Genomic DNA, 13,900 nt, shown 5'->3' with positions numbered 1-13,900 from the left:
GGCTTGAAACAAACATTCGCATTCAAATACTGATTTAATGCAGGACATAAGAACGCTCCAACTAAAGCCAGAAAAATATAAATTCAGTATTTTCCTCCATTTTTATACTGTTCTTCCAAACATACTCAAAAACTTGATGAGTTTCCTTACACCAGAAATAGCAACGCGGCACGTTGTGTGACAGAAGTACTTGACAGCACTGCTGGAGAACAGATCGTTCCAAGCACGTGTATCAGCAGCCAGTGCCAAATACCAACGCAGAGACAGTTTAGCTGCTCGCTCGTTGACAACAGCATCAGCTTTCACCTAAGCTGCAGGCTCCAAAAAAAGAGCCCGACAGCACAGAGGTGTAAACAACTTTTAGGGTAACTGGAAAGAGTTCTGTTGCCTTGTACCATTCTCGCAAAAGCTGTCCCAGTATTCATTTTAACTTTTTTTCTCAGGACATGACTGGAAGGGTCACCCTGTGGCACATTATTCCTGACAATTCAGTACAGAATAAGAAAAAAAAATCCAACCACAACTAGCATCAGCGGATTTCACAGTTTAAAATCTACTTTTGATTTCTGTTCTTGTCGTTGGGAGGCGTACTACAGAGGTGGCTACAAAAAGCAACCCCTACCTTAGGCTAGTCTTAAAATAAACTTGGGCAGAAGATAACGGATGGCAAATACATACAGGCTGCGGACAGTTTTCCATTAGGTTTTGGAAATGGACCTAGTGCTCTGCTGCTATCCAAGCTTTGGATTCCAGTAGCTGAGAAGTGGAGCTGGGCTCTAAAGCAACATCTAACAAGGGTCAAAGCAGTGGATGAGGTCTTTGCTAGAGGCAAGGCATAAAAGCTAAGGAAGAAAATTTCAGCACCATTTCTGTAAAAAGGAACTCGTGAGAAAAGAGCAAACTTAACCGGATCTCACACGCCGCAACAGGAGATAACCAAGAAACACAGAAGTAAAGAAAATCAAGTAATTCCTCGGCAATGCTGTGAAACTCCCCTGGAGAGGGGGGAAAAAATAAAGAGCCTTTAAACGGGAAAGAAAGAGTTGGATGTGGGATGGGCTCTTCCATGGCCGGGGAGCAATCGCACATCACCGTGGGCACAGGTGAGAAGGACCTTTTGAAGCCTGCCAGCCTCCTGTGATTCACGCATCTCAAATAATCCACCACTTGACCTTCCGTAAGCAACATACACAGAAAAGATACGACGAAGCATTGCTCGTTTTTGATCAAGGGTAAGACAAAAACCCAAACCCAGCGTGGCCGTGCTGGCTACAGGCACATAGAAGTGGAAATATCAACGTGCTCAAGTTTTGTCATCTAGAGAGCCGCTAGCTTACTGTCACGGGGAGGAGCTCATCTATTGCATCTTCAGCAAACTGTGTGTGAATAACGTTTCCAGTGGAAACCCTTCTGTTCAGGAGCATGAGGCTAGCTGAGGTTTGAGGCAGCCACTGTGGATTTCAAGGTGCGAGTAACACACGAGAACAAACAGAATTTGTAGAGACAGAGAAGATCAGGAAAAGCAGAGATCATTTCAAGCCTGGTTTTGAAGCTTTGGTATTTTTGCAACTTTTCTGTTTCTTCATGGTGAAGAGAGATCTGGATTTTTATAATCCAGTAGATAAATTTGTTTAAAAGTCTCTCACCTACTAAGGACTTCTGTATTTTACAAAAAAATCCAAACCAACCAAACAACAAAACCCACAATCAAGCAGTAGGAATTTCACTAGTTTTTTTTTCCCCTATACAGACCAAAAAACCCCACTAGCTATTTCCATTTCTCTTGTTCAGCAAGGTCTGTTAAAGACAAAGCAGCTTTTCTTTGTTGTCGCTATTGTAAGCGGTGCAGAGGTGTGAGACAGCCTACACGTGCAGGAAAAGGATTTCAAGAGACTCTGCAACCATTATTGTAATTAAGTTTGGAAGGCAGAGGGAGGCTGAGCGCATCGTGTTCACAGCAGGTGAAACATGAAGCGAAGACAGGCTGCTGGGTCCCGCCATTCAATTCCGGTTTATTATCATATAGATTGTTTCAAACCTTAATCAGGGATACCAACGGCATATCTGAGTAACAGGTCACGCTTGTTAAGAGTTATCCTTGGTGAGTGAATCTGGTGACCAGGTGAGCTCTGTATGCCTGATCAAAGCAGATATATAGATAGAGCAGCAGTCTAGACATCACGAGCTACTGTCATTTGAGAAGTGACTCACGGTGCCAGGCACTCGCAGTGCACCGACAACAGGCCAAAGAAGAACCTGGTGAGAAAGAACAGGAGCAGCAGGAAGGAGGAGTTAATAATACTACTACTAATTAGTTTAGCTTTAAGGCCCAGATGAATTCTAAGCAATAAACCCCTTTTTCATACTTGTTTACAGCAGTTATTTACTCAAAGTAGTTTAAAAAAAAAAAAAGGCGCGATAATTTAGGCCTGTGACACTGCTGTTAAATCCAAGCATAACTTACCCTTGGACAAGTTCTGTTAGTGCAGTTACGTGATTTTAAATGGCCATAAGGCGATGCCAGTCCAATCAGCCTCGCATCCCTGCAAATGTTTTTGGAAGAGAGAAGTGAAACACAGCAGCAGGACCGTTGCTAGTGACAGCTTGTGTGTGTGTAGTTTTGTTTTGCTTCCAACTCGAGAATCCACACAGCTTGGCCCAGTGTCAGGAAAGTGGGACCTAGCGTAAGCAAAGGATCAGTTCTCCAGCCGGCAGGATGCGTGCCCTTTGGTGGTCCCCGGGGTGGTGTGCCAGGCGGCTATGATCAAAGGTTGCAAAATAACCCTGCTAACGGCCTCAGACCTTTTAGACGGATGGAAGGAGAATTTCTTTTATTTTTTTCTGTAGGAAGACTAAAAGCAGAACTCCAAGTCCCATGCTACAATTTATCAATAACAATAAAAAAAAAATCTGGATAGAAATACTTCCAGTCGTAAGAAGATCCCGCACCGAGATAAATGTTGAGACTCAATGGAAGATCGGGATGGGATAAGCTGCAGGAAAGCATAGCGCTGACTGTATTTCTCCTCCGGTACAACACGGAAGACTTTGCTCAGAAGGAAAGCAGAAGTTAAATATCCCTTGACAGACAGCATTGTGTGCTAAGTCAGTACAAGTTACAACTGCTGTCAATTTGTATCCTTACAGAGCATTCACGGTGGCATTTTCCAACAGGAGAACATCACTGACAGCAATACGACAGCGTTACTGAAACGGATCACTCCAGCCTAAGTGATACAGACTCTCCTCCCCTCCGTTCAGATGCAGAGACTGACCTAAAGCAACCTCCTCCTCCAAATTCTGGTACAGGACAAGCAAGCATAGACATGCCGATTGCATTTAATTCAGTTATACTGAAGAAAATGTGTATGATAAGCTATGCATATACGCTTGAAGTTCCTGGAAGCGGACAGAGACAAAACCGTGCTGGAAAGAGACAAAAAAGAATGCTGGTGCTATGTAATCCATAGTGTGCGACTATGAAGAGGAAAAAATATAAGCAAAGTATTTAACAAGGATACATGGTTCTATTTTTTTAATTTCAAAGGCTGTCCAGAGCAAAGAAACTCTCAATGACCTAGTCAAAGAAAAAAAAAAAACCCAAACCCTAAAAAAGCCCTCCTCGCTTCAGGCTTACCTGGAAAACGCTGCTGCAGCTTTTGAGCCTCCGGAGGGACCTTCCCTAATAAATTAACCCTTCCGAATGGAAGGCAGGGAAACGGAAGAAAATTGCACAACTGTTCTCAAACCAAAAAAATTAGTCTCAATAGCTCAATAGCTCTTCTGTAAAACACCAGATATAAGCACCCACCGTTAGCAAAGAACACCAGCTGTGAGCCCCCCTGGCTGGAACTCTTGGTATTTAGTGTACAGCAAACACAGGTAACGTTTTGCGGTTTACCTGGCAAGAAAATAAAGCTGTCTCCCCAAATATAAACCCTGATTATCGTCACTTCTAGTTGCCCGAAAACTAAGCACAGACTACTAGGGCTCATCAGTTGAATACCTTTAGTCACAGAGACAACAGATACCCAAAATAATGTACACAGCCTTAGGTCAAGTTTTCTCTGTGCATTTAAGGAGTAGGTACAGTGCGCATCACATTTTGGGACTCTGGCTCCCTCCAGTGCCAGGGGCACTGAGGTTGAGAGGTAATCTCATCAGTAAAAGATTTCATCATCACACCAAGCAAGCGGAAGGTTTGCTCTTGCCACATAGCAATGTGCTGTGAGGAGATAATGCAAGAGCCTTTTATTTTTAATTTATCAGAGGCGAGACAGGGCCGAGCACTGCTGTGCTCTCCCTGGGATCCACACGCAGGAAATTCTCCTGGCTGCCGTACTTTCCAGCACTAACAGACAAGACCCATTCAGAGTTACAAACAGCAAACCTAAGCCAAACAGGGATTCTGATATTTGTTTCCCTCCCCCCATGCTTAAGACAAAGCAAAGCCAATTTTCACATTAAATACTAAGACGTCCACACCTAAGTGTGAAGCGTTCGAGTCACTGCCGAGTGACTGGAATGTATCTGACAGTTTATACCTGGAATTATTCTTTGGCTCTTTTTCAGTTATATCCAGAAAACACACCACACCCCAATTCTGTTCCTATTCCTTTTCACCACTGGCTGAAATCCTAACGAGAACACCATGGTTCCTCAGACACCGTACAGTACTGGAGAAAAAGGAGGGTCTTAGTCTTCTATTGAGGATACACTTCTGAGTATAGCAGTCCTTCAGCTGAAATAGCATCCCCAAGTCCCACGGTCCGGACAGGGTCTTTACACACCAAAACGGGAGTGAAATGGAATGAGATGCCTTCTCTGTGCCAATGCACCACTGGCTCATCTGGATTTAAAGAGATTTTAGAAGGTGCTTCTATCTGGGAGGTCACAAACTCCAAAGGAGCTTTAAGAAAGACTTTGCTGGTATCGATGGTTTCGGTCGCACAGGCCTGAGTCCCCGCTGCTCTGGCTCCGGCAGCCACAGCAGCCACCTGGTTACCCCAGTACCCATCCACCGTGACAAGGATATGATAGGCCAGGGTGTGGAAGTGGATCCGCGTGAGATCGGAGGCCCGGTCCGCTGTCTTCCCGTGCTCCTTCAGGATCCAGAAGAGGATGTCGCTGACTACACCCACGTCGGGAACTCCGCTCCAGGAAGCAAGGGAGGCGTGGGGACCAGAGGCAGACTGCGTGAGGAACAGCAGCTCCTGTTCGTTCAGCCCAATGGAGTTCACCAGGGGAAAGACCTGCTAACAGAAACACAGGAACAACAGTCTTTTCCTTCAGAGAGAGACTCAGACTTTGGTCTTCCTCATTCAGGGTATTGTTTTTACAATACTGTGTTACTGGCTCTGTCGCCAGCGTGCTCAGCAGAAGAGAGCACCCAGTTTCCTGGAGAGATGCAGGCCAAAGTCACTGCACAAGCTTCCCCAGTTCAACAAGTTGCAAGAATTACTTAGCCAAGAAAACATTTCACGCCAAGGGTGCACGCTCATTTTGTGCAATTCATTTTCTAGACTCACGCTTTGACATTAAAGAGTAACAAAACATCAAATCCCCATCAAACACTCGTAACACTGAGATTACAGCTGTGTCAAGCTAAAAAGGAACCGTCAGGATCTGCAGGAAAGAAATTCTGCAAAGAAATCGAGGTTTTTTTTAAATTGTAAACTCAGCTCAAATTCAAATCCTGGTTTTTCTAGAAAAACCTGCAGGCCTGCTAAATCTAAACCAAAGTTACTTGTATTTGTGGAGTTGTGAGTATTCTCCTGGGTCACCTTCCCCCCGTGACTGTGAAAAATCTTTGTATCAGAGAATAGAGCCCAGCTGCGTTGCACGGTATTTTTACTGAATACAGTTGCTGAATAAACGCAGATCTGCAAAAAATCCTTACCCCTTTGCTGAAAACAGTCTGATGATCAACCGAGAGCATTTTAAGATACCTCCTAAATGAAACTTCCCAGCGAGACCTTTCCATAAGGAATACTCTCTCTGAGCTAAAGAAAACAAATCTGTCCTCTGCTAAGTCATTACAGTTCTCCTTCGCTGCACAGAGGAGACGCTGGTAAGCTCAGTAGAGCAAACCGAAGCATTCCGAATGCAACAGCAGACATTAAACCCACGTTCGCAATTTATCTTCAAATGGTTAGCCCTCGTTTTAAGTTTTCATTTCTATATTCATCCACCAATCTGTGCATTGTGATACTGAAGAAAAGGAAACTGGTAAAAAGAGCATGTCCTTTCATTTTCGTTACCTGATGCATAATGTTGCTCATAAAATCTTGATCAGTCATACTGGCCAACTCCAGGTGTATGGGAATGTCAGTAGGGATATCAGAGATGGAGGCCACAGCCTACAGGGGTAAAGGAAGAGAGAAAAAAAAAAACAACCCACCCTAAAACACATACTCATTAAGAAACAGAGAGAACAAAGGGGTTTTGACTGAGATACACATCCTTTAATCTTCTTGTGTATGGATTTAAACACAATTCCAAATGAGATGTCTGACAAGTGCCAGAACGTACTGCTAAGGGGAAGAAATAAAACCAACTTCTCGTTTTCGGAATCCCAGAGTAGGAAAACTGTATCTAACCCTAATCTGCGCCCAACTCAGCACTTTTCTAATGGACTAATTCAGAAGCCTCACAAATCTGAAGCAGCTGTAGAACAGCTGATCCTAGAACAGAGGAAAAGAAAGAAGAAAAAAAAAAAAAAGGCTGGTGCATTGCATCAGGAAGGGCACTCAGCTGTAAGACAGGCAATGATCTGTAAATAAAAAGAAAACTTGGTGTAGCTCCTTCGGGCTCAGGTGAGAAAGCTGCCTTTTGGATTATCTAACATAGATGCTGGTTAAGGAACGCAAGTCTTGATTATAACCTTGATTATCTTAGCATCTGGGATAGAAAAAGTGTAATTTAGCCACTAGATAAGCTCCAGTAACTATGTCAACGTACTCCAGCCAGACCATACCTTTTTTCCCCCTAGACAACCCACTGAATCTAAGAAACATTAGTGTTAGAGGATTAGACTTTTGCCATTCCTACAGCTCACATTCTTCTTTCAGCATGCAATACTGAAAAGATTTGTGGGAGATCTGAAGACACAGCCTAATTACAAGTTCAAACCTGGGAAACCAAGACTTTGCCACAAAGCATTTGTTGGAATGGGAATTAAGGAGACGCTGGCGTTCAAGTATCTTACCTCCATAAGTCGTCTCTGCCGCATCTCCTTGCTCTGGCCTTCCATCATGTGAAGTCCGGAAAGTACCACAAGATCTGGCTGAAATTCATCCAAGCTGGACACAAACACTTCCAGCATATTTAAGGCGCCGTTTGATAGGTCATGGGAGAAGATAAAGCGGTTGGCACTGGGTGCTCTCACTTGTCCCCACTCTTCACCTAGGGTGAAACAAACAGAAGCAAGTTAACTCAGAAGAGAAGGAAATCAAACCGCGTATCTGGAGAGTGTTTTGGGATATCCTGCTGGAATCCGAAGGCACGGTTTCACAGTGTGACTGTGCCCAACTAACAGCTACTGCCAGCCACAAGAGAAGTCTTGCTCTTTCTCATTCATTCTCTTCATTCGCTCCCTCTGCCTCATTTAGATGCCTGTCTGATCAGAAGTAAAATTCAATACTTGTTTGGTTGGTTTTGCAAGCCTTGTGATGTTTTAATCAGTTGATTTAGTTTATCATGCAATTAGGTGAGTGTCACAGCCAGCTCACGCCAAACATTTGGAGTGTGCAGGATAGGCAAAGAGGGGGGAGACCTTCCCCTTCTGGCAACAACCACCTGTTAGCTTGACTCAAGCTGTATCGTGAAAGTACACCTTGAAAAGTCTCATGGCTCCTACTGTTCCTGACTGCGCAGCTCCCAGAAATGATCTGCAGAACAGAGCTGCATCAGTGCTGTACGTGTAAACGGTTTTATTCCTGGATAAGATCACAAATTAAATGGACTCCATCTCCGGGACACTGAGCCATGAGACAACAGGGTTAACGACAGCGAGCTTAGAGAGGGTACAAATTACACAAGCCACAGTCCAACTGGCCAGCCCTCCGGCAGCTCTCCCCATCAGTACACGCATCTTTGTTCAGGCAGGAGGCAGTTCTTTGTGCCAGTTATGATAACTGGACAGAAAGCAATGTAAGGGAATAAATAAACACGGGTCCCAAAGGGCAGCTTGAACAGAAAGCTCTTGAGACACAAGCGTTTTTGAGGCTATTATAGGCAGGATCTCCACCTTAGAACCAGCCTGCGTACTTGTTCACTCAGCTCTCCCAGACTGTATACTGGTTATACTATGGGGAATATGACCAGCATGTACGGAATAAGCCACTAAAACAGCATTAACAGCCATCAGCGCTGCCTCCTCTTAAGATAAGTCTTACGGCAAAGTTCTGTCTAGGACAAAGATCCCCAGAGTTGCATCAGGAGGGCAGTTCTCACCTGAGAACGGAGATGCTGAGAAAAGGAGACATCATATACTAATGTGTCATCTAATGAGGATGCTTCCCTGAGCAAGAAAAATTAAGATTTACTTAGAGATTAGTGTAATTTTACAAGTGCTGCTGTGTAACAGCACTTGTCAGTTATAGCGACCTTGTTTCAGCCAGAAGTCCATCAGAGTGCATGCTTTGGGTGCTGCTCCACATTAGTTTTGCTGCTGAAAGAGTTTAATTAAGGTGGTTCTTGCCTTCCCTCCTCGCCAAATACTCCCTCTTCTGTCACACTAATGTAACTCTTTCTGAAGCTATATATTGAGACAGGACCAGTGGAATGATTCAGGTTGAAAACAGCAAGAAAATACATGCAGAGTTGTTCTAGCCATTACATTAGGGTTACCCTGAATTTCATCTGCATGTGGTTAAATGTTTTCCTTTCTGTTTTCCGAGAAAATTACTGCACCGTTTTAGTGTTCATACAGCTTTAGAATTAGATCCATCGGGTCTGCTTAGGCTATGCACCACAACAAAATGAAAAGTCCACTTGGTTTCTATAGGTTATAGCGTACAAGCACGCAGAACCAAAGGGACAGCAAGACAGCAGCAGGAGTCAGTGTTTACAGTAATGGTATTACAAAGGAAAAAAGTTTCAGAAGACTTTTAGATGTCTGTTCACCTACCACAGCTCCCTGAAGCACATGGAATTACCGGATTAGCCCAGTGACAGCTGCCAGTACTGATAACCTACAGTCCTTCTGGAATTAACCGATTCAAAAAGAACGACTTTAAAACCAGGACTATCTTAGGGATGTTCAGGGTTCCCATCTAACATCCAGCCTTTGGCACGGTACCTGCTTGATACTCCAAGATAAGATGGAATTCATCTCTTTCCTGCATGGATTCAGGTGGCACAACCACGTTGTCATCAAGTAGTTCATGGAGTTTAGGACCAACTGGGCCACAAAGGAGGATCTGGAAAACAAGAAAAAACAATCAAGGATCCCCCGCCATGTCCCTTGCCAGCATTTCAGAGCATGTAAGCATCACCTAGACAATTCATTTTAAAAAACAGTAATTAAATTTTAAAAAGTCAGCTATGCTTTTCAACTTGTAAGGCCAATCATACGTTCCACCGTAACCTAAGAAATAACTGCAAGATCCCCAAAATCTACAAGGAAGTAATTTAAGCCTCAACGACAAGCAGATAGCATGAAATTTTTGGAACGCGTACCTTCAGGTCTGGATTTGTCGCAAGCTTCTGACCAATGAGAGCAGCATTTCCTCCCACATAAAGCTGTAAAACAGACAGAGGCAGGTATGGGCATTCCCTTGCTTTGATAGCTTTATACATGCTTAGTCCTCAGCATAGGCTAGAGAGTTCAGCTTTTTAGAAAAGGGTCTAGCATTACAGAAGTTAATAAAGCTTTCTGGGGCCGAAGGCAAAACAATTTTACAATTCTCTGCGAGGTCTCAACAAGTTGAGTGTTCTCTGACTTTTTAAAATCTAAATATTCGCCTTCAGGTAACTCACAACCCTGTACAAATCAATTCATTCGTAGCATAAACAGCCCCTACTTCTGTGCAACTTTTCTGTGGCAGTTGGTAACTTGTGGGTTTTTAGCAAGGCTGACCAGCAGTCATTTAAAAACTGCAGCAATACCTCCTCCAGTTTGAAATCGAGGTTAAACCTGCTACCTGCGCCCACAGGAAGTGTGCAGAACCGTGAAAGTTTCTTCAGTTAAGAAAGGTCAAACTTTCAAGTAAGAAAACCCTGATGTGAGCTTTGAAACGAAAGAATATAGATTGTCATGAGGATCACAGGCACTCAGGGGTGACAGAAAACAGGCTATAGAAGGATACAGCTAATGATCAGGTGACTCCAGAAAGCCGACGTAGCAAACGTGGTGAGAAAACAAGTCAACAAAGGAAAGTCTTGACCAATAAAAGGCATTTAGAGCTCTTCCTCATTTTCAAAAGCAGCTGGTGAAGTGCATAGAAGGCAGCATTAAGCAGTTTTTAGAAATTAGCTAACTGCCAAGCAAGGTATCAAGCTGGATTCAGAAGACCCAGTATAAATTAGAGCACCAAAACTTTGCTTTTGGAAAGGGAGGCTCCAGAAAAAAGTATTGATTTCTTTTCATCATTCCTAGAGAGAATTTAAGTCCTGTGTTAAGTAGCTGAAGCTGATCGGAGTGTTTACAACTCCTAATGCTTGGATCTATTTCCTCAGTTCCTGCATCATTACAAGATGTTAGAGCCTTTTACAGACAGCATCAGCCCCATCTGGCTCCCGTGTAACAGTATTCTTACAGAGGCATCTTAGACTGACATTTCAGTTTTGGGAAAGTACGCAGGGGACAGGCCATTCAAACCCCTACTATTTGCAGCAGGCGCAGAGTTCCGTGGAAAGTCACAAACACACTCGAGCGATACCGTACGTTTCTTTCCTAAACGATTTGCACTCTCACTAGACAGAGAACGGAAGTCACCAACGATGCAGAAAATAAGAAACGTGCTTCTCAAAGCTTATCTTCAGGTGGAAGACATACCTGTGCGCCAGGGTACTCGGAGGCTGCCCGTGCAATGTGATGGAAAGACTCGGCGTCGCTGAAGAAGCGCTCGGCGGCTGCCCCTTTCTCCATGAAGTGAGCGAATGCTTCTTTCAGGTCCTGTCTGGAGTTCAAGACCGCATGATTTTTTCCATCCCCAGGTTCAAGACCGAGCGCCTCTAACAACTTCACACCGGACAGAACCACGTCTACGCAGGCGTTGACGCTGGAAGAGAGAAGGAAAACGCATACTGGGAAAACCACACGTACCGTAGGGCACTTGCGAGAGAATACAATGAGATCACTTCCCAGCCAGTGGTTTGCTGTTCACAGCCCTCACGGTAAGGGGGAAAACAACCAACCAAATGAAAAGAAAACTACAGAGGCATTCGCATTTCCTGAAATTCTCTACTAAAGCGTTCTCCTTTTGACATGCTTTTATGGCGCTCCACCACTGCAGAGGAGAGAGGGATTTCTAACATTCTGCTGAATTAAAGCAAGAAAGAGTAAGCTGCGTGGTCCAAAGGTGGTTGCGTATGTTGCGGTACGTGTTGTACTTCATTTGCTGCCTTAGGCTTGCTCAAAAAAAGAATAGGCACAATAAGAATAGCATTTTTAATTCTTAAAATAAAGAAGCTTTTAAAAAATATATATATTTTGTGTTTAAAATGTGCATGCAATTCAAAACTGTTAAAAACAAAACTGAAAGTATTTAAGTCTACTAGATCAGCTTCCTGAGTTTCAACTACTCCTAACAATAACCAAAGCCACACACACCCACCCCCACAGGCTGGTTCTGTTTACAAGAAGCCAAGAGAGCAATTTGTCAGTTGAAATATTTGAAAACTGCAATTTCAAAAGGACCATCCCAAATTTCCAGAAATAGCATGCCGCCTTCTCTCAAAGAGTGGAAACAGGAGAAAAATCCTGCAATAGTTAGGAAGAAATAAGAACCATTTCAGCAGACCTAGACTTTACGCATAGTCCAACCTGCGGCTCAAATCTTCCAGTCCCCATCTCCTCTCAATTACATCAATTGAAACACAGGCTAATTCAGACTAGACAACAGGAAAGTTTCTCGGCTGGAACCGGGCCCCCAGGAAGAAAGTTTATGAACGCTTGCCCTTGTTTCTACTCCTTGATTTCAGAGAGATACCAATATATACCAAATATTTACTGAGATGATACCAGCAATTACTAAAGCATCTTCTGGAACTGCTGTCAAGTGCAATTTCTGCTCCTCTGTCCCACACTTCCCTGACAGGGATCCAAACGATCTATAAAACTTTTGCAGGATCTCTAACTTGCTCTGTGTCTATCCACACGACACTCCAAATGCCAACGCCTGCCTACATGTCAGCGTGAAACGCACAGCCATTTAGTATTTCCCCATCAGTGACCTTTCACGCATGATTTGAGCCGCAACACACGAAGGCTGCATCAAACAAAATAAAGGACATTAAAAACCCTGAGGCTTTTCAGTGCATGAGGTAACCAGCTCAGAAATCCTCTGTATTGTGCATCACCTCATACACGAGAGAGAGACAAATCCCCTCACACAGCAGAGAAAAAGAAAACCAAAGAAACAATAAGCAGCATTTTAGCCCCAAACTCACCGCGGTAAAAGGTCAGCAATTTTATATTTTAATTAAAGATGCAAGGGAACATAAACCAAGTCACAGTTCTTTCAAGTGAGACACCTCTAATCATCTTCCAACTGTCTTTCTTCTCCCTCCCTGCCATTCTTCTGCTAACACACTTCATGCTTTTAATAAACTCCCTTAACAGCAGGGATATACTACTAATGAACTGCTTTTGCTGTTGAACTTTGAGGCCCCGTGCGTTTGGTGTGTCTGTATATATTATATATATTCAGTTGCTTTAAAGCAGAGAAGAAAGCAAGGAACAAACCGAAGATACCTGGCTCTTTTCCAGTGAAGGCGTGGCAAAAGAGAGGACTAAATGAGGCACCGGAAAAGCTATTTTGTCATATATTCACGGGAGAAAGTCTGCATCAACCATGACGCAAGAGCAAGACAGACTCCAGCTAACACTGTACCGGCTACGCAGCCATTGAGGCGGAGTAACTTCTTCCAACACTTGAAGGCCGAATCTTCTAGTCAAAGTCAAGTTATCCTGTCATGTCCTTATATTTAAAAGAAAGTGAGTCAAGAGCTATATATAATGGCAAGATTAATGATCAGACTTAAAACCAGCGTTTAAGATCAATGCGATATTCCTGAACTTTCCCCTCACCCTCCTTCCAGTTTAAAAAGAGAAAGCGTGTTGGATTTCCCTGTGCACGCACAGGTGTCTTCAGCATCTCTTGCTTTCCCCTCTCCCTTCCCTCCCTCACCTCCGTCCTTTGCACCTCTGCCTTGACTCGGTTAGTTCTCCCCTGCCATGAAGGCTTCGCTCACTTCCCCGCTTTATAAACTCATCTCTTGTACCTATTTATTGCTGGACCGTGCTCCCCAGTTGCCACCTTCCTGGGGTGGGCCAGCAGCTCCAAGTCCCTCAGACATTCTCTGTATCTCAATTTGTTTTACAGGCAAGCCAGCCGGGGATAAGGTCTCCAGAGACGGGCTTGCCAACCGGGTCTGAACCGTGCAGCACACTTAAATCACCAATACGTGAGTTTTCTGGACCATTAATCCCCTCAGCCGAGGTCCACCTCTGGTTAAGCAACGCAGCGGGCAGGTGCCGCACTCGCCGGCGGCTCTCTCGGGGAAACACCCTTGCCTGGAAAACTACAGGCCTGGAAAATTAACAGAGCGGTTTAAGGAACGGGCAGGAGCTCCAGTGAGCGCCCAGCCGCGTTGGCGTGAGGTCGAACAGCACGGCACCACCTCACGCTCCCCGAGGCGCCTCTCCTCCTGCCCGTCCGGCGGACCGGAGCGG

At 44.3% G+C, this 13,900-nt stretch overlaps 1 protein-coding gene across 1 annotated transcript in view; it reads right to left on the bottom strand.

Annotated features, from left to right (window-relative positions):
• Positions 1-1,726: 1,726 nt before the first annotated feature.
• ADPGK (ADP-dependent glucokinase) overlaps positions 1,727-13,900 on the bottom strand; it is a 76,312-nt gene continuing 64,138 nt past the window's right edge. The window contains exons 2-7 of the mRNA XM_009319917.1: positions 11,000-11,225; positions 9,682-9,744; positions 9,302-9,422; positions 7,208-7,404; positions 6,261-6,359; positions 1,727-5,252 (exon numbers count right to left, since the gene is read on the bottom strand). Of these exons, the coding sequence (XP_009318192.1) occupies positions 4,704-5,252; positions 6,261-6,359; positions 7,208-7,404; positions 9,302-9,422; positions 9,682-9,744; positions 11,000-11,225 (1,255 nt within the window). The 3' untranslated portion in view covers positions 1,727-4,703. The remainder of the gene's footprint in view (positions 5,253-6,260; positions 6,360-7,207; positions 7,405-9,301; positions 9,423-9,681; positions 9,745-10,999; positions 11,226-13,900) is intronic.

This window comes from Pygoscelis adeliae, unplaced genomic scaffold (assembly GCF_000699105.1).
Source record: "Pygoscelis adeliae isolate BGI_AS28 unplaced genomic scaffold, ASM69910v1 Scaffold303, whole genome shotgun sequence".
Taxonomy (NCBI): Eukaryota; Metazoa; Chordata; class Aves; order Sphenisciformes; family Spheniscidae; genus Pygoscelis; species Pygoscelis adeliae.
This window is presented reverse-complemented; position numbering and strand designations above follow the sequence as displayed.